Genomic DNA, 24,039 nt, shown 5'->3' on the forward strand with positions numbered 1-24,039 from the left:
CCTACAGTTAAGAACAGAAAAGATTACAGTATCTGGATGAGCAAGTCCTCCCAGCCTCGGTTGGGATTACACGATATTGCTAACGCTTGACTTAAGAAGCTGGCCTGAGAAGGATGAAACGGATGCGAGCAGAGCAGGATGACCAGCAGCCTTGTGCTCCCTCCAAGCAGCTGCCAGAGGTTTGCTCCATTCCTCTTAAGACTGAATTCCCTGCTGCAGTGCGACCTCGAGCAACAGAAATTGCTTGATTTCTGTGGAAGCTAGCAGAAGATTTTTCACCTGTGTAAGTTCATCAGTAAGCTGCAAGTACTGAAAAACTCACTAGAGAGCTGAATGTGTAGGCAGCGGTCAAATAAGGAGCAAAACACAAAATGTTTGTACCGAAAATTTTGTTTTGAGGCTCCTTTTTTGTACTTGAATACAATTGTGTTGACATCAAATTGCTCCTACAAGCTCTGGAGGAAAGGTGAGAGGATGGAGGTGGGAGGTAAAAGAAAGGAAGGTAAAGTTATATTCTTTTTTTTATTATTATTTTCAGATTAACTGGAAAATGCCCCACTCATATCAAAGTTCATTTTGTTTCAATGTAAATCAAGAAAAGCATAATAGGTGAGAGATTTGATTTTGCTCCTTAAGTAGAGTAAGTTTAAATATTGTTACAGAAAAGTAATGCATCTAATACATCCTAGTTCCTTTATTTTTAATTCTCTTGTGAATTACACCATACTTAGTGCTTGTACGTTTTCCCTTCCCCAATCGAACAGAAATTGAGTATGATGTTGATAACAAATAATTTATTAAAAATAAAAATTAACAAAAAAAGTCTTTAGCACATTGAAAACAACTCTTGGCAACTGTACGAAGATATTTCATGAACATTATGGGCATAAGGGGCTGGGGCAAGCATTTTGTCCTAAACTGTTATCAGTTACATCCAGAACTGAGGCACCAAGTAATTTAAGAGTAACGAGAAGAGAGAGCAAAACCTGGAAGTCTCAGATAAACGCTTGCCTCACTTTATCAGAGAAACAATTAAAGTGCAGCTAACGAGGAGCAGCTTTGCAGTCAGCTTTTCTCTCGACATAGATTTAACAGTCAAAGTTTCAGCTCTTCTGTGGGCAACCGTACAACACCCTCTTGAAAGCAGGAGGGGGAACGTAAGAGGTGAGATCCCTGGCCCCTCACAGCGAGTGTCTTGGGGTCTTTCTGGGTTGTGACAGACACAAACCCATATTGATGGGGACATAATTGGGATACAATCGGGACAGGGCTGGGGGGCAGACCTCGTTGCAAGCACCAAAGTTGGATGGGCAATGCTGAGACACCCGGAGCTGGCGGGGAAAGGCTCCCTGAGGAGCGAAGGGAGAGGATGTGCAGTCTCCAGCCACCCAAGCAGACAGTAAGTGTCACACGGTATCCTTGAGGGAAAACAGCGGTTATGTCGATCTTCTCCGTGAGAGAGAGAGGGGTGGGGGGGCTAGGAACCCCTTCAGGTATCGCACTGAGGTGTGCTGCAGCACGCAGAGCAGGGTAGCAACACGATCGGGCTGCCCCAAAAAGCACCCTAAAAGAGCATATCCCCCCCTTTGCGGCAACGAGGCTCCGGGACAGGAATCCCCGCGGGACACCGCTCCGTGAGGGGCCCCCCAACACCCGCCACTTCCCCCCCCCAGCCCCCTTACCTCCTCGTCCTCCGCCGCCGCCGGGCGCTCCGGGGCGTCCTTCCCAGCCCCGGCCATGGTAAATGTGGCCAGCCCACCCCCGTCCTACACCTGTGAGCCCGGGGCGGGGCGGCAAAGAGAGGGAGAGCCGCCGACGGACTCTCCCCGCCTGCCTGTGAGGGGCGAAGGCGCTATCGCTCCCCTTCGCGCCCGGGGAGGGCATTTCCCGCTGCGGCTGCACGGCCGGGACCAGACCCCTCCTCGGCGCCCTGTGGAGGCATGGGGCAGCGCTGTCCCCCCATCGGAGCTGCCTCCCGTGAGGTGAAAACGGGGCTGTTCTGTGCAGGCATGGGGCAGCGCTGTCCCCCCATCGGAGCTGCCTCCCGTGAGGTGAAAACGGGGCTGTTCTGTGCAGGCATGGGGCAGCGCTGTCCCCCCATCGGAGCTGCCTCCTGTGAGGTGAAAACGGGGCTGTTCTGTGCTGGGAGGCCGCTGGACAGCCCGGGTGTCCGCGGCACACGCCGCCTGCCCCAGCCGCTCCCCTCGCAGGCGGCAGTGTTGGGCAGGGGGCTGCCAGCGCAAGTTCTCAGCGCCGCAGCCGCGGGGAGCTGTGGTGTGTATTGGGATGGTGAAATATGCCTGAGACAGCCTGAAACTGACACCTTTATTTAGGGTTATAAAGGTTGGAAAAGACCACCGAGGTCAGCTGGTCCAACTGTCCCCATACTACCCTTGTCACCCACTAAACCATGTCCCTAAGCACCAGGTCCAGCCTTTCCTTGAACACCCCCAGGGACGGTGACTCCACCATCTCCCTGGTCAACCCCTTCTAATGCCTGACCACTCTTTCTGAGAGAAAGTGACTCCTAGATTCCAACCTGAACCTCCCCAGTGCAACTTGAAGCCATTCCCTCTAGTCCTATCTCTAGTTATCTGTGAGAAGAGACCAATCTGTGAGAAGAGGCCCCAGCTCCCCACAGCTTCCTTTCAGGTAGTTGTAGAGAGCAGTAAGGTCTTCCCCGAGCCTCCTCTTCTCCAGACTAAACCACCCCAGTTCCCTTAACCGCTCCTCATAGGACTTGTGTTGCAGACCCTTCACCAGCTTTGTAGCCCTTCTCTGGACACGCTCCAAGGCCTCAATGTCTTTCTTGTAATGTCTTTCTTGTGATTTAGGCAGTACAAGTCCACCACCACTACTTAGCTCACCAGAGTCCTTAGCCCACCAGAGTCTGGCAAGTGTGGTCCACGTCAGGGAAGAAAAAAAAAGTGCATTTTGAACTACGAAGTCTTTCAAGACAGCCAAGGAGAAGAAGGTTTAAACAAACCAACAAGCATCTGCCTGTTTTGCGAAAAGTACAACTAATCTACATGCACAGTGCTTCCCGGTCAGGCCGGCTCCAAGGGCTGCTGCTGTGGTTCCTTATCTGGCAGGCTCATTTGTGGCTACTGCAAACCAGGCCATGAAGTATTGATATGCAAATCCTGCACAACCTCATTTGACAAGAATTATTATAACAAATTTGGAAAATTCCAAAAGAACCAGGTACTTAAATGCACGTTCTAGCACATCATAATTGCTTTAAAGAAAAAACACAAACTCAGTAACAACTACAACAAAACCAAAACAGACCTTCAGCACAAAGCTGAAATTGTGGCTTTAACAGGCCTTGTTTGGAACTTTCTTAAACATTTAGACTCCAAAGCATCCTTAAAGGATGAGGTCAGATTCTCAAAGGCTCAGTCAAGCCCTTATACCAACACAGAATTTGTTCTAAAATGCTAAGCTAGGTGCAAGTTGTACATTTTGAACTTCAAAATATGTAACATTCAAACTCAACATGTAGTTGAGTTTCTCTTCATACACTGTATTTAAAACAGTAAATCTTTGTCGCCTACGTTTGCATATTTCTTCACAATGGAGAAACTAGAGAAAATATTTCATTTTTGTTCTTTTCTAGACTATGTCAATTTTGCTATAAAGTATGTTAACGCACAGGATTTACTGTAAAGTGAAGCCTCATGCAGAAACGATGAATAACTGATAGTACCTGTGTGTTTCACAAACTCAAGCATTGATCAAGCTAGGTTTGCTCTTGCTTGACCAATGCACAACAGGTGTTTGCAGCACCAAGCAAGAGATTAGCTACCTGTAGCATCTGGACAGCTTAATTGGCCTTTATAAATTGACCAAAACCAAAAAGATTTAAAATAGCTCAGTATTCACTCCAAAGATTCTCTTCAAATTAGAAAATAAATTATCCAATCGGTTTATTTTTTTAAAGGCACTTTCTAGTCTAAAATGGGATTAGTGCAGTCAGCATGACTTTGACCTTTGAGACATTTGCTCCTATTCTGTAATTAATTCCACTTTTAAATTACACTTTCAAACTGCAAACACACGAGTCTACCACCAAAGCTGTTGCCAGAAACAGTTGATTTCAGTGAAGCACGATACACAGCCAGACACAGTCAAGCTACCCAGTCTCTTAAATACTGGTATCAGACATGATTCAATGTTGAAATACTAAGTACTGCTCCTTTCCAAAAACATTATCTTCTGATAACAACCAAAAGTGCTTTACTTACCTTAAACTTTTTACCACCACCACCCATTTCATTTCAATCAATCTTACATTAATCATTTAATTTCTGGTGCAATTCAAGGGTACTATACTGCTACTTAGAGGTTTCATGCATTGTTTAGGTAAGAACAGCCGAGCTTACCATCAAGCACATGCTTCTCTATATGTGGCTTTACATTAAGACAAACCCAGAAGCACTGAGCGATAAAATCCACTGTTCTGGATGTTCTGCAAACTGAGGGTTGAATCTGCATCTGTGGGTGGCTTGTCTCTTCGATTTCAGCAGGGGATTTGCACATTTCTTCCTACTACTAGCAATCTGGTAGGCTTTGCATGCAATAGAGCATAAGAACAAAATTTATTCATATAATTTGCTACATAAAACTGAATGACACAGTAACACATCATGCTTATAGCATAGAAAACAGTTAAGAACTGCATGATTTTCAGAGATTTGCTTTTTGAACACACTCAATACGTATTTGTGCAGTTGACTTTCATTTCACTAACTGTCCTCAAATGTACTGTGGGTGCCAGAGCACTGGCACAGGTTGCCCAGAGAAGTTGTGGAGTCTCCTCCTTGGAAATCTTCAAAAGCTGCATGGACATGGACCCAGAGGGCCCTTCCTACCTCAGCCATTCTGTGATTCTGTACTAGGTGAGATGCTGAAACAAAGTTTTACATCCCCATGAGTGAAGGAAGTGCATCCTTAGTGTGAAGTAACAGGACTTTTAGAAAGAACACAAGTCACTCCGATTAAATAATTTTCTATTTAAAACAAAAATGGTAAAATCCAAACTTATCTTTCATTTAACCGTGCAAAAGAATTACAGCTGTGACAATCATCTATTTGTGTAGGCAGCACAAACCAGTCAGCACTTATTGAAGGCCCCACGGTAAGTCTTTACCTAGGGACTCTAGTTCCACCCACAAACCCATGTGCTACTTAACACACACAGTACAAAATATTTAGTCCTTATGTTGATTTCTCCTTTAGAAAAAACACAGAATTGTTGGGTACAAATCTTATGTCAAAAATACACGAAGGACAAAATACAAAATTTGGATGGAAAGGGGGCGGAAGGATAGGAGAAGAAACCTCAGTTTTCATATATGGGTTTTAAATATCTTTGAAATTTGGCCACGTGCAGTTAATGCCTCAATCAGAAGGCCGATTCAGGACAGAGGCAGATATGTAGTACAAAGACAATTGTGTCCTTCTAAGCCACTAAAGCTGTGTGGTAAACTCCAGAAAAAAAGAAGTTTCTCTGTGACAAGGCTAAAAGTGAATCTCTATCCTAGTGAGCTAGGTAGTTTACCATCACATTATCTGTAAGAAATCCGAACCCGTAGGAGAACATTAGAGGCAGAAACCACTTCGACCATTAATAATAACAGTTCTGTGATTCTATGATGATTCCTTCAGAGCTTGCTTTGAGGCACTTCATATGCAATATGCACCAGACTACCTCATTTCTATCTTCTTACACCTGCACTCACCATGTGAAGACTTCATAGAACATTCATGATCTTGTGATAAAATACTAAAGATACCTATATTGAAAGATTTTCAAATTCCATAGGAGTTCAAAGGTGAGCTTCCCTGCAGCATCTGTTGCCTAAATGTTACTAAAAAGAACTGGAGCAGTTTACACAATTAAAATCACTCAGTTCAGTCTCTCTTTAGTCCAAAGTGCAAAAATAATGTTTTTCCTTAAAAGGTGCTATCATTAGTAATTAAGTCTCAGAGTACCGTTCCACCTACGTATACTCATTAAAGAACAGGCGAGCAAAGCTTTCTACCTAGAGAAATTCTAAGGACAATCCCTGTTGTAGTTACCTCTGCTACATTATATAGCCAGGCTTCGACCAAACTTAGTTGAAAATACTTCCATTACAGCAGATTATAGCACAATACGCATTCTGCTCTCTAAGAGCACACTATGGAAGGATGATAGTGCATCCAGATATTGCTGACTACATTTTTGGTTTTGTCTAGTTCTGCCTGTGCAAAGTTTTTGGCCAGTTATAAGCTAATTTGATCTTGTGCTTTTGATAGTGTTTTTTTGCTCGTTCTTGAGCTGTCCATTAGACGTAGCAGCAGTTTTACAGTCATTGTCAGGTGCTTTCAGGAGCCTGAACGGTTCAGTTGTTTTCCGAAGTCTCTGAACAACAACAGCATTTTGCAGCTTTGCTTCCTGTAGTGTGAGCGTCTCATCTTGCAGCTCTCTAAAGGGCAGCGAAGTAGTCAGTGTGAAGGGAACCCTTCCCTCTGATCCTTGATACTTTGTTATGAAGTCTCTGACATGGCTTATTCTGAGAATAAAAAAAAATTAAAAAAAATCAGCATTAGAGTTCTCCAATCCCAACACAGGACATATACACAGCATATACACAGCCACCTCAGGAGCAGAACGCGACACCCACTCGACTTAACAGCTGACAGCATAGAAATGGAGGAAGAGACACAGGGTATCCTGAAGCACCCGGTCCACTTGAGAGGCAAGGACCAAAGTTTGCATGTTCTGAGAGCAGTCACAAGGGAAAAAGAATGACTGTCTTATTCTGGGCACTCGAATGCTTCACTACAGCTCACAGATGGTACTTCCACAAACAAACAAACCTGCCATTTCTTAGCCAGCTGGTGGAGCTCTTACCTGAGGTTTCCATAGCCAAATGCTAGAACAAGGAAGCCTCTAGTGAGCAGCACATGTAGTAGACCAATAATAATAATAGAAAAGGGACTTGCAGAAGTTGTCCGGATAACTAGTTCATTAGGTCTAAATATAGTCTCGTACCAAAGTAGGAGCAGCAGTGAATTGAAGTTGCCTGTTAAGGGGTGAAGAACCTTTCAACCGCGATCAAGACACATGTTTTGTAGTAACAAGCAAGAATCAGGATTGACCAATTTAATTAGAAAATGAAGATAACAGGATACATCTGTACCCGTAAACTAAACACAAGACCCATTCTGTGATCCCAAGCCCAACTAGCAGACTCCTTCTCCTGGCAAATTATTAAACTGGCCAATTATTAAACTCATTCTTACTTTCCCCCACGTCCAGGATAGCCCGTGGGGTTTACTGCCTACTGGGAATCATCTGAGATCTGGGCTAACTTCTGAACCAAGCCTGGGTATTGCTAGGAAAGTGCTAGTGTACTTAGGGAACAGCCATTCTAGCCATTCAGCAGCACAGATGACCAAATTCCACACCGTCACTGACTACAACTGACAGAGCCAGTATCTAACTCCTGTACATACAAGCCTCAGTTAAGAGAGGGGTCTTGCAAATCTAGAGCCTGAAAAACCTTGCGTAGGATTTAAGTTTTGGTTGGACATTCGCAAGCAGACACCTGTAAATGGATGCATTATATCCAAGTTCACTGAATCCGCAGGGCAGCTCAGGTGATTAGCTGCCAGCTATCTGCCCTAGCATGAGCAAGTCCCTTTCTAGGTTCCACATCCCCACATTCCATCTGCAAAAGGACGTAAGCAGTTTACCCAAACACTGCAGTATATATGCTACAGACTGTTTAACAAACTGTTGATCATTTTCTGCTTCTCCACCGAAAGGAGCGCTATGCAGGCAATCATAGTGCTTATAGATAGTACCCTAGAAGGTTTCCCCCCATTATTTCTTATTAGGTCATACACATACAGCACGAACTTGTTGATCTTGTGGCAGGAGGATATAATATGATTATTTATTAAAATCTTCTAAAAAGATCACATCAACAAGGCTGTTTTGCTCATCAGATTTTTTTCCCCATGAAAGTACTTAGCAGATGTTTGTACCACCATCTACCATGAAGACAAAACATCTCTAAATATACTTAAACCTGTTAAACCTCGAATAACAAAGCTATTAAGCCAGCCCTCAAATAAAGGTTTTAGAATTAAAATAGCAATTGACCCTTCAGCAGCACATCACAACGATTCAGTTCGTACTAATTTATTACTGATAGCGGCCTGAAGTACAAGTTAAGAAGAAAAAACATTAAGAGTCATTAGCCTTCAACTGCTGAGCTTTTCTTCTGACCAGCTGTAAAGACACACACAGTTTACCTCAGCAGCAGCCTGGGTTGTGTTAAAGCCAACGATCACTTTAAATCACTACACAGAGAAGCACAGGCAACATATCCTTTCCATACGATGCGACTGCGCAGCACTGGGGCAGCAAATTACAAATACAAGAAAGGTCTCTAAAGACAGTAGTTCTGCAATTTAATGTTAAGCCATTAATCCTGCTTTCTCGAAGTTCCTGCATACATACGCTGTGCTGACACCTTCTGACTTTATCCCCATTTATAAGCCTCTCTGGGAACTGGAAATTGTAATAATTAGGAATTAATCGCATTCTAGTCTGTCCACGCTGACAGGACAGACATGCAGGTGAATAACTTCCCCTGCTTAACTCTGGCTCTCCCCGGAGGTTCCTCTGGCTCAGCTCAAAATCACATCCTCCAGTTCCTTTTGCACGCTGGAAAAAATACAAGTGGATTTTTTGAAACTCAACATCTGTCCGCACTCAACAACCAGCATTTTTTTTTTTAAAACTCAGTTATTTGCTCCAGATGTAGTCATTCTGTAAGAGATTTGTCATCTTAAAAGCTGCCTGAGTCCACTTAACTGTTTCCTCCAGTAATGAACAATACATACACCTTAACATCCACTAAACTACAAAGAACTCCTACCGTTTCCTCAGCAGATTTCCATTTCCACTCAGTTATATGCTGACTGGTAACATCAGTTCATTTCTCACACTCCTCTCGTTAGCCAAAAAATGTTCAATTTCACAAAAAAATTTAAAAGGAGGTATTCTAGACGCAGCCAAACAGCAATCCAATGTTAAGTGAATTGAGGAGGTAGATTACTTAGAGAAATTACATTTAAAGTCACAGGACAAATAATTCAGATTTAAGTACATCTGACAGTGCTAAAAGAAGTCTTACCTGTGTGAAACGTTGAATTTCTGAATTATCCTTTCCCCATCAGCTAACCAGATCTGGATGTTGGTGATTGGCTCCAAATCATTTAAGGGTACTACAGGAAGGGGTCTTTTGTCACCAGCTGCTTGATGATCCTCTCTTACTTTAGAGATTATCCTTGGAGTAGCACTGAAAAGAAGAGCCACAGGAGGTTATGCCTTCTGCGTACACCCGTAAGTTTGAACCACCATCCAGACCTCTGCTTCTGGAGCTTTCTGCCCTGTGTCAGGGTTGCATTGCTGACTTAAAAAAAAAAATAAATAAAAATTATAGGATTTCTGGCATGTAAGCTTAGAAAAAAAGCACCAATACTTTCTCTTCATCCTGAAGACTTCAACATGTTAAAGAATTTCAGTTTGTTTATGGTAAGCACTTTACAAGACAGTAAGGAACTTAAACATTAAAGTATTAAAGAATACACAAGAGAGGTGAAACCGAAGATTCTTCATGCATTTTTTGCACTCTAATCACACAGGTGAAGCTGCAAAGAGCTTAAGTATCAAATCTGCATACTCAACGTTAATTTTCAGTGTAATGTGATTACAGTAATTCAATTTAACTGAATGCTGTTAGCCTTGATTTAGACCCCAGCATCATCTATTTCGGCTTAGAGGCATTACTTATACGTCAGCGGAATTGACTTGATGCAGAAACACAGGCTGATGCATACAACATTTGGATTTTGGTTTCTCAAACATTTTAAACAGCTGACCGTACCATAAGGGCAAAGATCCATAGAGAGGCTTGACAGAAGACAGGGATCTCAGTCCAAGTGCATAGTTTTTAGAAAAAAATTATTGGCAAAAGCTGTGGTTCTGAAATGCCTAGAGCTCAGTGCTTCTGTCAGGACTAAGCTTGCTCAGCATGTACTGGTTAAGTCATCAGTAAGGCCTGATCCAATGGGCATATCCTCAGCACAAGTAAGTATAACCAGATGGCTGCTTGCAAAACAATAGCAGTGATTTAAGGAGTTACCCTTTCTTCTGAGCTCAGCCGTGGTCACTGACTGCATGAACGTTTCACGATGGTTTCAGAAAAAGCTCTCTTTGCGCAGAAAATAATCAGTTATTGTTTCTTGAGGGAGAACTCAGTAACCAATGGCCATAGAATAAACCGTTCTCAACAACGCTGCATCTGCTTCACAGATAAACCCCATCCTTATGTTCTCGTGTGTGTTAGCTTAATCATAAAGCAGAAAAAACAGCTAATTTTTCATTAAAAAAAACATAGACGGCTAATGACTTGATACATTCAAGCTAATAAAGTTTGAGCCTTGGGCTCAAATCCTTCACAGCCTGAAGCATTTCAAGAACTTTTACTACCCACTGTTCAGATAAGTGCCCGAACTTCCAGGCTATCAGCCACCACAGGCACTTTTTATTTCTTCCACTGGAACTCTGCAAAAAGAATGAGAGTCAAGCAGTCTCGTTCCTGAATGATAAGAGGTCTTCACTGCAACTGGAGGCATTACATAGAAACGAGCTGGGGTGCAAGAACGAGGAACCCACAGATTCCAAGATGCACTCTCCAGGTACAGGTGACTTCAGATTAACCACCTGCTGATTTATTTATCTCACATCCAGCTTCTGGTCATGCTTGACCTCAATACACAGTAAACCCTAGCTGCCCTCCAGATCTGGAAAAGAGCTTGAGCATCAGCAAGGTAACATTAAACAATCTTGGGAGCGGAGGTTAAAAAAAAGGCCAAGACATACTTAAGTCCAGCAACAGTTAGCTTTCTCCAGCTACTTGGTCTCAGTGGGTTTCAGCTCCAGATTCAGACACCGAAGTGTGAGCAGTCACGTGTGAGCTACTTGTGTCTCCAGTACAGGCAGAGGCTGGAGAGAGGCTGGAGAGCTGGTCAACTGCGCAGCTGCCAGGTGTCTGGTTTAGCTTGGGCTGAACTACTTTTTAGCTCTATCAGCTCCAGTTGTAGTTCAGACAGCTGTCTCACATGCATACACGTTTTGGCGTCATTCTCAAACCAGCTCTTTCCTCACGGTCACACCTCAGGAATTTGTGGTAGGCACTGGAGATGATTCTTTTAATAGCAAGTATATGTGAAATTGAAACTGATATATTACATTAAGCTGCAAGAAAAAGTTAGATCTACATTCATCTTTTTTTTTTTTTTTTTTTAAAGTATTTCTAGCCTTAACTTTGCTTTTGTGGAACTGGCAGATAAAGCCACCTAGTGGTGGCAACTTTGACTAAAGGCACAAATCAAAAATCTCAGTCTCTTATTATCATCTGAAACATCATAAACGCAACATCAAAGCAAACATCATCCCTTTTAAAAGCTTATTCCTTTTACAACTTCCTTTAATAATCTTATAAACCAAGAATAGAAGAGACATAAGTCTCCAATCAAGTTTCCAAAAAGCAAAAGCCTAAGATTTAAGTATTGTGTGTACCCAGAATAACAGTTAAGAAGCTCGATGCACAATATTTTAACTTAATGAGGTTATAGAGCAAGTCTACTTTGCTAGATGAGATTTCAGTCCACAGCTTGACTAGCGTGCTTCCAAGGCAGTCATTAGAATGCCTTGTTAACTTAACAGAAGAGCGTGGCTGCAAATCTTGGTTTAGTCAAACTATTAAATGCAGCTGAGCAGCGTATATACAGAAAACCGTATACCCATTAGTTATGTAGGTTCCTAACTTTTTTCATGGAAAAGCTTAAGCCTCATTTTTTCTCCCATACAACATAAATGGAGAAGATGAAACTCATCTGAGCTACATTTAAAATAAAAATGAAAAAAATCAGTTCTAGTTCATCTATTTTTCCTCTCAAACAAATTTAAACGAGCTGGTCAGCAGAACAATTCCTATTGGGACTCCAGAATTCATCCACTCACATAATTCACCCACCTGGGAACAATGGCAGGTAATCTATAGAGACTGTTAAAAAATGTTTAATTGATAAGCAGGTCACAAGGTAAGTAAACCATTCAGCCATTTGTCTCTCTCATTTCTGATTAAGCATACAAATGCAGCTGTGGAAAGGGAGTTCTATAGTTTCAAGCCCGTTATAGGTCTCAGACACCATTACTATTTCCCCACAAAGCCCTTCTGCTGGAAGAGTAGCACTTGCATGTAATGGACATTTATTATCAGGCAGCGAGCACCAGTTTATGGAGCACTTATGGCTCACGCTTCCAACATCAGCAAAATACTTAATAGCCTTGAAAGAAAAGGCTCTCATACCATAGCACTGAACAGACTGAAAACAGAAGGGAGGGGGAAAAAATAAAAATAAGGCATTTTATCCAGTTCATAAAGAAGAAAATTGCTGAGCAAGTTGTAGGACATCTCCGTGTATAAAACCAGTCAACTGAAATTCACAGAATTGCATGTTTCTGGAGCCTAACTCGCCCGCTGGGAAGCCAGATCACTACTTGCTGTAGGCATGACAGAGCACGACAAGCAACCGAACAACCTGCCATTTAGCCCTGGTGAGCAGCAGAAACCCAGCACACCGAGGGTCTTTAGGCTTTAGCTATGTACGTTCCTGCTTACAGATGAAACGTGATTAAGTTCTCAACCTTCGTTCGGTCAGGATTTCAGTGCTACCAAAAGCAAGACTTGCAGCATCTCAGGCACCTCTCGAGGGAATTTTTTCCCTATTGGCTGTGTCTACCCAAGCATGTTGCAGATGAATAGGCTGTGCTACCAAAACAGAAGAGACTGATAAGATACTTCTCTAAGGCAGCCCAGAACCTCCCACCCTTTGCTGTATCAGTCTCTTACTCTGCATATCATCACCTTCTCCCCCGCCTCATCCCTTCTTACTGGGTTCATGCTTTCCCTCAGCACCAAGCCCCTTCCACTTCATCAAAACAAGCTGTTCACTTAAGGCTTCAGCACAGTCTACTAACCATAGTCATCAGGTAACTGAGCAGTCCCACCTTTGAAGATTTCCTGTAGGCTCCTGGTCACTATGCTCTTTGCTAGGCTGAAGCTTACTTTCTTACGGATGTAAGTCTTATGTGACAGGGCTATGTGAAACAGATGATGTGGCACAAGAAAGCAGAAGTCACAGTGATGGACACAGGTGAACTCCTGGCTTGCTCCTCTACAACAGATTTCCAAAATACAGTGCTGTAGGCTTGTAAACCAAGTCCAGTTGTGTTATTAGAGGCTGAACCTCTCCACCCACAAGAAAGGCACAGAATAAAGAAAAGATAATCAATGTAATATGCTAGAATAACTGCAGTAAATTCCAAGTTAAATGCTGAAGAACTTAAAAAGAATGCAAAATATTCTTACTTCTCCAGCTCCCTTTGAACACTCACATTCCCCTCTTCTCACACAAAGCTGTACATACAACTTTAACAGTGAAACTTTCCTATTAACTCACAGAATAGAAGAGTGACAGCCTCTCAGCTGGAAACAGTTATTTGAGGAAGCAAAGACAGACACCAAAATCCTGTGCTAACGGGAACCCAGCCAGTAGATTATGGAAGCTGATAATCCCCCATAAAGGCTCTTCATGGTAGACACGAACTGAAACAAGATGAGTTCAGACTAGGAATAAGGAAAAACTTCCCCCATGAGGACAGTCCAGCACTGGAGCAGGCTGCACCACCTCCGCCCTTGCAGGATTTCAAGGCCCAGCTGGATAAAGCTTTGAGGAACCTTATCTGTCCCCAAAACTGACCCTGCTTGGAGCAGGAACCCAGTTTAGGGAACTCCAGAAGTCACTTCCAACCTGAATTATATGGTACCTACATAGGCATAATTCCCCTCAGCTCAGCCACAGATCACATCAGACTACTTACCTTCCTAATCTGTAACCATGTCCAGAGAAGGGATGAAACACTGGCTTTTTTGATGACAAATACACCTCATCTTTTTTATCTTCCACTTTCACATCAACCTCCTCCTTTTCAAAAACTTTTTGTAGCTCAAAAGGCAGTTCCCTTAAGAAAAAAAGATGCCAAAGAATTACTGAACTGTTTTCAGTATGCAAAACACATTAATGATTAATACTGGTTTCCTGTGTTTATTCTTATAAGGATTGTGATTTTTAAGTAAATAATTTACTATGAGTTATGCTAAGTGCATGACATACAAACAACTCCAAGTTCCTGAACTGCAAACTAACTAGAAATTGAACAATAAAAAAAGACATCATGCCAAGTCACTGAATGGTATTAAAGTTTACTCAGCAGTTACCACTCCAAAGCACATGACACGTAGAAAGTTTAGTATTACCATATATTGCTGCTGTAGGCTCAATTTTTTTTTTTAATCCCCATAGTAAAAAAAAAAAAAGGAAAAAACACAATCAGCTTTTAAAAAGAAAGATTGAGGTTAGAAACCATGTGTTTAATTACAGATGAACATGAAACCCAGCTTTTAAAAATTAGATCCCTAACAGTTATGCTCCTTAGTGCGATACCATCACCTTGACAATGCTTTATTTGCATCAAGCAGAACACAACACAACACAACAACTCCTTTGTCTAGGAGCTCTGAGGCAGATACCACGTTTCTGGGCGGCGGTGCTCAGCTGGCACGCAGGCTGTACCGAGTGCTACCCTACCATCAACAATTATGCAGGAGCCATCTTGTAATTACTTAGCACCTCTACAAGCAAACGGAGCAAGCGAGGTGGCACACTTTTGATTCATGCACATGAAGAAGTAAAGGGCTTTAAACAATGCAGTTAATTGGCATTACAACCAACACAGGTGACATCCATAAAGAAACAGTAAAATTAGTATTTTTGAAGGACTAGGGAAGTTAAAAAGATTAAAAATACAATAGCTTGTTTCACACATGTGAAAAGGAATTATTAAATTGTATTCTCTGTAAAATCATTTTCTCCTCTCCAGTTGTATAGGTTGAGGAAACGGACTACAAGTTAAAGGCTCAAATCATACTGGTTTCTAGGTTCAATATGCTATTTTAAAGCATCAAACGCTGGCAGAAATCATGATAGCATGCTCGATTTTAACAGTGGGGTAAAAGTGAAATCACTCTATACACACAACTGACTGAAACAGCAAATTTGTACCGGGAAGAGACGACTGCAATTTAAGGCTGATCAAAGCTTTTTGGTGCTACATCCAGAAACTGTGCCCACCAAAAAGGCTTTTCATCACTAAAAGGAAAACAAAGGCCATAAAACCAGAAATGCTCAGCCACTTCTACACAGTGAATTTGTTAGTCAAAGTACTGTTTGAGCAGTAGCTATTACTGGGCACAATGACTTACTCTTTATTTCATTCTGCACCTGCTGTGCTGCCTACCAACACTTACTTTTATCTATTTTATCAGCAACTGTACGACTACTGCGACTGAAAGCTATATTAGACCTGTGGATGTTGGAAGTCGTCAGCGCTGCAGGAAATGAGACAGGCAGCCGGCTGTACTCCTACAGGGCTACTGCAGTGCAGCAATGCAGAACAGCTATGCCAAAAATGTGGAGTATGAGCAAACTGCTAACCAAAGCATGTTAACTCGGGCTGATTAAGAACACAAAACTCACTCACCCTTTTTTAATGGAGTCCAAGAACTGTTGGCTTGCAACGTCAGCGTAGCTCCTAAGTTCACCGTCGTTTACTGTAAACCCGTTTTTCCAAAGTTTAATGATTACATCAACCTGTGGAGTAAGAACAATTCTCTCGTTAACACTGAAGTAAGTAAAACCGGCTCGATACACCATCAGTATCCTAGGATTTTAAACCATCCAGGTCATGGACTAAAAATACGGAGGGAAGGCTCCCTATAATCTGTTTTGGCCCCATGCCAACAGCCAGAGTGACTGCAAGGGGTAAGTGACATTTCTAAGTATCTTCTGTCAGTCAGGGTTAGAAATAAACCTCCCCCCCCAATCATTATGCATTCTTAGGTCAAGAACACCCCTATTCAACAGTAAAAAAAAGAGCTGGAAGATCCCAGCCAGCTGCAACTCTTCAAGAGCTCTAATTTGAGATCACACATGCCTGGTGTTGAAACACCCACCACCAGAATAGTGCAGCAGGGATCTGTTAGGGTAAAGCCTTGTTCTGATGATTCAGGAGGACCTTCTGTAGGCAAGGCATTGAGAGAACACACGCAGAAGCCTTTTACGCAGGACATGCAGCAACAAGGATCAGAAACATTTGTTTTGTCATGCATTTACGTTACCCAGGAATTCCTGGGCATAATCAAAAACTTGATGTTAGGGGAATAAAAAAATATATTCTCAATTAAATAACTGAGCAGAGAACATCCAATACTTGAATTTGTAGCCTTCACACCATTCTCTGAAGTCTCTTCCACTTTAATATGGATAGATCTTGAATTGAACTTTCCTATTTATACACATTATGTCATTTAAAGAAGCATTTGGTCATCCAGGTCAGATTCCTGAAATTATGTTGTCTTGACAGATACTTGGCCATATGAGTTATACAAAGCAAATACAAATGCAGAATTCACCTCAGCCAGAAATTAGTTTGTACTCAGCTTGGTAGTACCTGACATTTTTTGTTTCCCCCGCCTTTCTGCAGTTCGATGTGTCAGAGCATGACTGCTACATAAATACACACTATATGCAAGCCACTGAATAAAATTCTTTCATTTTTGGTAATCTGTCAGAAAGGTACATTACGCTCAACAAGGTCTAATTTCTTTAAAAAGTCTTCTGTCTCATGGCACTAATGCATATGGAAGGGGTTTTCATTGTGAGAATGTCCTTCCACAATGAACCAGTAAGCAAGTTTACCAGGGACTAATTATTACACATCAACTTCTCATTTAGGCATTGACAGAAGAACATTTTCAGAACTGCAGGTTAAGGTATTGCTTCCCACACTCCTTTTCTGCCTTGCTCAGTCAGGGATCTATGAATGTAGTTTCTAGTAATATCCACTCCAAGTTTCTCCTTGACATTTTTATTCTTCATGGGCTTTTCTCCAGCCCCTTCCCAATCATTTGGGAGCAACAGGAAAATATGAAAAGGACAGAACCACTGACATAAAAATCCACACTAAATCTCCCATTATCACCACAATTATACAAAAAAGAGCAAGTGAAAAATCTGGGCTATGTCTCTTCGTAAGAAGGCTGCAAGTCCTTAAAAGCTTCCCCTAAAATAGTTGTCGCTCCTTGCACCTAATAACCATCTCTCTCTTGACTGATAAAGCAGAAGTGCATTAGCCTGTGCCAATACAAGTCCTAGAACAAAACGATTGTAGTGGTTTTTGTAAATATTAGAAGCACAGAAGTATAGCCCTGGTTGAGTCAGAGATGGGAGATTGTTCCTACTGCTGTCTGACTGGGCTCCCTGGTACTAGAGGGACATGGAGCTACTGGTGCGAGTTCAGAGGAGGGCTATGAAGATGGTTAGAGGACTGCAGCACCCGTCGTACAAGGACAGGCTGAGAGAGCTGGGCCTGTTTAGCCTGGAAAAGAGAGGACTGAGGGGAGACCTCATCAATGCATATAAATATCTGAGGGGAGGGTGTCAAGAGGATGGAGCCAGTCTCTTCTCAGTTGTGCCCAGCAACAGGATGAGAGGCAACAGGCACAAACTGAAGAACAGGAAGTTTCACCTGAATATGAACTGACATTTCTTTACTGTGAGGTTGACAGAGCACTGGAACAGGTTGCCCAGAGAGGTTGTGGAGTCTCCTCCTCTGGAGATATTCAAAACCCACCTGGATGCCATCCTGTGCAACGTTGTCTAGTTGACCCTGCTCGGCACGGGGGCTGGACTAGATGACCTTCAGAGGTCCCTTCCAACCTCGGCCATTCTGTGATTCTGTGTAAATTTATCTACAGGTGTACTGGATGAGACCACTGAACTTCTTGCGTTCATTTACCAGAGTACTCCTGCAGCGCTATTATGCTAGACATGAGTATTTTCAATTCAACACCTACCTGGTTCTTGACTGTAGTTGGGGACATACATATTGCACCAATCTTCTGAGCTTCTTCAAAAAGGTTATCTACAAAATAGTCTCGGCTTTGTTCTGTACCATTCAAAATCTGATCATCAGTTCTTGACTTACACATCCTGCAGAACAAAGACATGAATAAAAATGATGTTCTAAGATGATGTTCACATAAGATGACGATCAGTTACCCTAGAAGTTCAGTACCAAAAGGCATACTCCCCTGTACCCAACTTACTTTGCTGTTACAAACCATCAGGTCAGCTTTGTATTGTGACATTTTACGAACAGCTTACAGATCTTTAACTGCTTTTATCTGTACTTCAGAAGCACAAATTAAAGAATGACAATAGAAAAAGGTGAACTCAACTATGCAGAAGCTTCTAAACTTGGTATAAGAGCAAGGAATGCAAGTTAGGCAACTTGTACCTCTAATCAGACCGCCACACACCAACAAAAGATCTTCCTTAAAGCTTTTCCATAATACAGGCTTCAGTGACTTCCTTTGCCCTAAGTTTTAAAAACCACATACAACAAAACTGCCCTAGCATTTACTGCTCTGTCCCAACTTGAACCTGCCCATCCCCAGCACCACCACAGACCCAACATTACTCTCCTTGAAAGTACATTAAAGAAACTGGAGAACAAGTGACTCAACCCCACTTGAGCACACTGGAGAAATACAACAGAAGATTTCAACACCTTGGAGACTGCCAGAGTATTAAAAAAAGATGTGGTTGATGCATCTTTTTTATAGGCCATTGTATATGCGACAGCTGTTTCTCTTAAGATTTTCACCAAAAAATGCAGATATATGCAACCTGAATGAACGATTATCTTGCAGTTCAGGTTCTCTGCAGAGTTAAGAGGATTATGCAGGTTTTGGAAAACATTGCAGGAGTTATTTCTATTAGAGATTCAGAAAAATCTATTTTAAGTGATTCAGGAAAAAATCTAGCTTTTAAAAAACATCGAGTTTTATGTAAAACTCTGCATTAAATTCAAGAAGAGCAATGCTTACTTGAATGGTAACTAGGCACATTTGCATAAAAAGGAATTACTGTTTGCAGTGCATCTATGCTACATTAAGACTCCCTAAGGATTAGCATTTTTAAGTAAAAGAAAAACTCAGTGACATTAAGAAAGTGATTCCAAAAGCATGCTGTACCCATTTTAGTTTTCTAACAGAACAAAAGGAACTTGGAGCATTAACCTACGTATTAACTATGCTTTACCTCGGAAATATAAATGGAAAGCCAAACACCTCCATATTCAACATAGAAGTGCACACTGAGTTAGCAATTTGTAAGCCTGACTTTCTATTTTAAGTAAAATATTTACGCAATTTCTTGCATCAAAGAAATGCTCCAGGTACGTGCGAAGTCTTTAAGCAAAAAACCTGTCCTTCTCTTGACACTTTACTGTATGTGAAGCAGCTGTATACAGCAAAAAAAAAATCAAAAATTTTAACACAGTTTAAAAAGTCATGACAGAACACAGTAATAGGAAAACTAGGGGGCAAGGAGGGGGAAGGATTGGACACTAGCACCTACCATTCTTCCTTCACAGTTTTGATATTGTCCATGTCTTTCATTCTGGTGCTTCTCCTAAATACAAAGAGATGTTTTAAAAAAACACACAAAATGGACAAAATGCCTGGCATTCTTGCCTACTTCTGAAACTGAAATACACTTTATAGTTTTGCCTGTGTTGACGGTAAATTTACCAGAAAGCAGAACCTCCCCACCCCAGCCCCCAGGTCTCCAGATGGTTCTTTGTTTTCCCCCAGTTTTCAATTTGATTACAATGAACCAAGCATCACTTTCAGGCATTCAAAAGAAATACTACTTTCTCATAAAGTACAAAATAAATTCCGCAATAATCACGTGAATTGCAAATACATATCCATGTTCATGCTAGGTGAGGAAAAAGATCACATTCCTTCTCCGATCGACAGGATTTAAAATCCCCTGATTTCTGGCAACACTGTGAGACAGCTGCAGACAAACTGCACTGCCACTGCAGGCATTCCAATGACCTTCACTTCACTGCTGTGCATCACCCAGAAGAGCAAGATTTGTCAGGTTCACTTTCTCTCTTCCTACTGCACCTCAACTTACTGGTGCAGCATTCAAGAAACTGCATGCTGTGAATTACCATTTTCCAGATGAACTGTAGATGAGAAGATCTTGTATTTACACGTACTAAATGTACTACAGGATTAGTTTGCTGACTCAAAAGAAACGAAGAATGCCATACCTATCTTGTTATACTCACTTCTGAGCTCTCCAAAAAAAAAGTTAAAGTCACAAAAAGCTAGACACACAAAAAACACCCTAAAATTAAACATGTCCCCTGAAGAACAGAAATTTTAAATTGCAGCTGTTTAAAGAGTTATTCCTGAATATTGCTGGGCACAGGTTATACAGATGATACTCTGCTCTGGCAGATTTGGGACTAAGTTAACGTAGCGTACATGGATATTAGCCTCAAACTAAGCAGGGACAGCCAATGCACTCCTGGAAAAAAAAATTAAGCACAGCAAGACTAAAATTTTAAGTTTTAAAATGGTCCTGCCATCTAACTTAATGGATGACGTAAAAGGGGGAAACAGCATTCACTGTAATGCTAAAAAAAGTGTAAGCATTCAGTTCAGTACTAGTTCATGTTCCTCAGAATGCTGGTATCAGTATTCTTTCATCTCAAAAGTTAAACCCTTGTTTCTACACTTTCTGCAGAAATGTATATAAACCTTCAAAAAAAACATAACCACAAAGATTTAGTCTCTATGACTACAACAGGTTTTAAAGTTTAGGCAGCCTTCAGTTTAACTGGCTCTGCTATGCATTAGATCAAAACACTATGCTTAGCATACCTTTGACATGTCACACAAGATGTGGTACAGTCTTGGTTTTGTTTTTTTAAAAAGTATTCTGCCAGAAAATTATACTCAGGCAAGCCTATGCTGGTACATCATGACCTCGTAAGCGTATCTGATCGCTGCACTTGGAACTTTGCACCTGCGCTTGGAAAAAATGAGCTTTCAGTAACAAGTAAAACAAATTTAAAAGTCCTTAAAAGTATTTCTTTAAAAACTTCTCTCAAATCAAGTTTTATCATACTTATGAACACAAATTTAAGGCAAAAAAAAAATGCTTTGTTCTAATGCGCACCTTCCTATGTTTCACTTTCAGCAGTCTATTCCCCAAAGCAGCAAGAACCACCTCTAGCCATCTGCGTTTGTTGATTTCTCTGTGACTTGTCACCAGAGCTGTTAAGAGACAGACACAATGAAACAGCTTTCCAAATTAATTCTTGTGCTCTATCAGGCTGGCCTCTAATGTGCACGAGCACTATTCAGAACCGGTCAACTGTGAAAGTCACTGCTCCTCCTAAAGTACAACCGCAATTATATTCAGAAGGAGCATTTGCGCTAAAATACCACGGTAAAGAAATCAGTCTATGCAGCATATTGATGTTTATGACCCAAGAGCCATTAGGAGATAGCGATCGGACGAATGCCACGGCACTGCAGCGTAAGCAGTTCAGCTCAACCAGCCAAGCACAAACAACTCCTCCTGCCAGCTTTGGGCAGACGTGCCTGGATGCCGCTTGAAACGTTGAGAGTTTCGGTTCGCGCTTTGCGTCTGTGACGAAACATATCATGGAGCTGAACTTCCAGCTGTGGAAATTAAGTGAAATAAAGGGGGAGATCAAAGCTGCCAGCACCCCACCACACTTTATCTGCTACCTAGCCTTCCCTAGTGCAGATCAGCTCCTCCAGCCACCAAGCCCTGTCCCTGTGAGGGGCTGTAGAGGGGACAGGCCCCCTACCAAAGCACGACCTCTGCCTAGCAGCTCTTTGAAGCCGGCAGCTCTCACCTACTGTATGTGCTGACTTACTCATCTTGGCAGATATTTCTGAGTCCACTATTTTCGACTTCATACAACCAGGAACTGCAACGCAAGAAAAATGACCTGACGTCGCCGCTGTGCTGTGAAGGGCAGAAGCATGAAAGCAAGCACGTACAGCCCCGTCGTCCCCCGATGAAAGGCGGCACATACACCCAAGGAAAGCTTGCTGACTAACTTTTACAGAAACTAAACTTCCCAACCAAAAAGCTGCTCAGGGCAGAGAGCACCCTATCTCTGGCTGCAGCACCCGCAAAGTCAAAACGCAACCCCAAGACAAGTGACTACAAACAGAAAGCAGACGGAAAAACCAAGACGCACAACAAATTTAGCAGCCTGAACGCGACTTGTACCTTCAGGTAAAAACCACAGCATAAAGGTTTTCACTCCAACCAGCTGCTATGAACATAGTTTTGGGGGGAAAACACGAAAAAAAAAAACCAACAGGTCCCCACAGGGGTGACTCCATCTGAAGCCCCCCAGCCAAGAACAACCCAAAACCCCCCAGTCCCCATCGGGACGGCTCAACCTTAAGTCCCCCGTCCAAGCACAACCCCAAATCCCCAATCCCCCCGGGGGGAAGGCTACACCTGAATTCTCCCTACCAAGCCTCCCCGCCCCCCAAGAGGGCAGCTTTAGCTCGGGACGGCGACACAGCACGGCGGTGCAGAAACTCCCAGGCTAAGCCTAACTCGCCGGGACCGGCACCGAGAGCCCCCTGGGGAGCAGGATAACCCCCGAGACGAAGCCAGAGCCCCCCATTAAGCCCCGAGGGGCCGCCCAAGCTCTGCGGGACCTCGCCGCCACTCACCCGCAGCCGCCCCGCCAGCACCCCGCGCTCCTACCGCGCGTGCGCCGCGGCCGCCGCCATTAGAGCGGGGAGGGGCGCGGGGCCCCGCCCCCTTCAAGGCGAAGGGAGGGGCAGCAGCCGCCATGTCGCGGCGGGGCGCGGTTGGGGGGAGATGTGGTGGGGGTGGTGTTAGAGTCCCCCGGTCGCGATAGGCTCCCTCAGGGATTTGGTGGTGGTCTTTAAGGGGGCGGTGTGTTTGTTGGTGTTCCCCAGTGCCTCGTCACTCAGGGTATTTTCCTCCTCATGCCTGCCCGAAGGACAAAAGATGGGTTTTGCAGCTGGGGGTGAAGGGGAAATGACTCTGAGGGAGCCCATAGGAGGGGAGAGGGGGCTCGTGGCTGCGCTGTGAAGTGATGCCCGCACCTTGCAGCCCGGAGATGTCTCCGTCTTTGGCTGTGCATTGAGTGTGGACACCTTGTTGTGCTGGACAGGCTAAGGAAGACCAAACATATTGAGCTATCAGCTCTGCTGAGGCTTTGCACCACGTAGGAGGGAGCAGGGTGCTGCTGGAAGGCAGAGACCCCAAAGTGTCCGCAGGAATCACAGAGTCAGAATCATAAAGGTTGAAAAAGCCCTCCAAGATCACCTGGTCCAACCACCCCCCTACCACCAATGTCACCCACTAAACCATGTCCCTAAGCACCACGTCCAACCTTTCCTTAAACACCCCCAGGGACGGCGACTCCACCGCGTCCCTGGACAAAAGGAAGACAGGGAATAGCTTCCAGGGGAGCCTGCGGGCCTCTAGAGGGACCTGTGGGTCTCCAGAGGGGCCCACTGCCTTCACACCCAGCTGTGGCTTGACGCAATGCCTGGTGCTGCTAGGAGCTATCCAAAGCAAACACAGGCAGAGCCGAGGGAAAGCAGCAGCAGCAGCATGTGCCTGCCTGCTTTTTAATAAGTTCTTTTTTCTTCACTAATCAGGGATGCGCTGTAAACCATTTAAAATTAACCTGAATTGGACAACCACAACTAACTAATTCATAGTAATTAATAGGAAATCCGCTGTGAATTACCAAGTGCAATCAATAATAACTCTAAAAGCAAAGGTAATAATACTTCACGGAGTGGTTTCTTTATGTTTCTGCAATCCTTTAATTGTAACAACTAAAATTGTGTTTTTCAAGAATATGATTGAAATAAGATGTTTAATTTC

The 24,039-nt window shown here is 43.0% G+C and overlaps 2 protein-coding genes and 1 long non-coding RNA gene across 7 annotated transcripts in view; 1 reads left to right on the forward strand and 2 right to left on the reverse strand.

The window, feature by feature from the left end:
* Positions 1 to 1,819, reverse strand: part of MFSD2B (major facilitator superfamily domain containing 2B) — a 42,534-nt gene extending 40,715 nt beyond the window's left edge. For both annotated transcript variants that reach the window (XR_005818966.1, XM_040553854.1), the window contains exon 1: positions 1,691 to 1,819. Coding sequence is in view for 1 of the 2 variants with exons in the window: in XM_040553854.1 (XP_040409788.1) it covers positions 1,691 to 1,739 (49 nt within the window). In the remaining variant the exon portion in view is untranslated. The remainder of the gene's footprint in view (positions 1 to 1,690) is intronic.
* On the forward strand, positions 539 to 6,151 carry LOC121068576. The gene is made up of 2 exons (XR_005818967.1): positions 539 to 1,399; positions 2,835 to 6,151. It is a non-coding gene; the product is annotated as an uncharacterized LOC121068576 (long non-coding RNA).
* Positions 4,996 to 22,938, reverse strand: UBXN2A (UBX domain protein 2A). 4 transcript variants are annotated; one of them, XM_040553857.1, is made up of 8 exons: positions 22,845 to 22,897; positions 22,025 to 22,078; positions 19,675 to 19,728; positions 18,108 to 18,243; positions 15,734 to 15,843; positions 14,015 to 14,155; positions 9,198 to 9,362; positions 4,996 to 6,560 (listed from the first exon to the last, which is right to left on the reverse strand). In XM_040553857.1, exons 3-8 carry the CDS (start codon positions 19,713 to 19,715, stop codon positions 6,278 to 6,280), a joined length of 876 nt encoding a protein of 291 aa, XP_040409791.1. In that variant the 5' UTR covers positions 19,716 to 19,728; positions 22,025 to 22,078; positions 22,845 to 22,897; the 3' UTR covers positions 4,996 to 6,277. The 4 variants fall into 4 exon arrangements, with proteins under 4 accessions (XP_040409791.1, XP_040409790.1, XP_040409789.1 ...); XM_040553856.1 differs by lacking the exon at positions 22,025 to 22,078 and having other exon boundaries at positions 22,845 to 22,938; XM_040553855.1 differs by lacking the exon at positions 22,845 to 22,897 and having other exon boundaries at positions 19,675 to 21,141; positions 22,025 to 22,270.
* Between the last annotated feature and the right edge of the window lie 1,101 nt (positions 22,939 to 24,039).

This window comes from Cygnus olor, chromosome 3 (genome assembly GCF_009769625.2).
Source record: "Cygnus olor isolate bCygOlo1 chromosome 3, bCygOlo1.pri.v2, whole genome shotgun sequence".
Classification (NCBI taxonomy): Eukaryota; Metazoa; Chordata; class Aves; order Anseriformes; family Anatidae; genus Cygnus; species Cygnus olor.

What these genes read in the sequence shown, in the direction of transcription:
- UBXN2A (XM_040553855.1), bottom strand. Translation starts at nt 19,784, where the DNA reads ATGCCAGGCATTTTGTCCATTTTGTGTGTTTTTTTAAAACATCTCTTT. An exon ending in AAAACTGTGAAGGAAGAATG is followed by an intron (nt 18,244 to 19,674) that starts GTAGGTGCTAGT and finishes TTTGTTCTGCAG; the next exon opens with GATGTGTAAGTCAAGAACTG. An exon ending in AAATTCAACGTTTCACACAG is followed by an intron (nt 6,561 to 9,197) that starts GTAAGACTTCTT and finishes TTTTATTCTCAG; the next exon opens with AATAAGCCATGTCAGAGACT.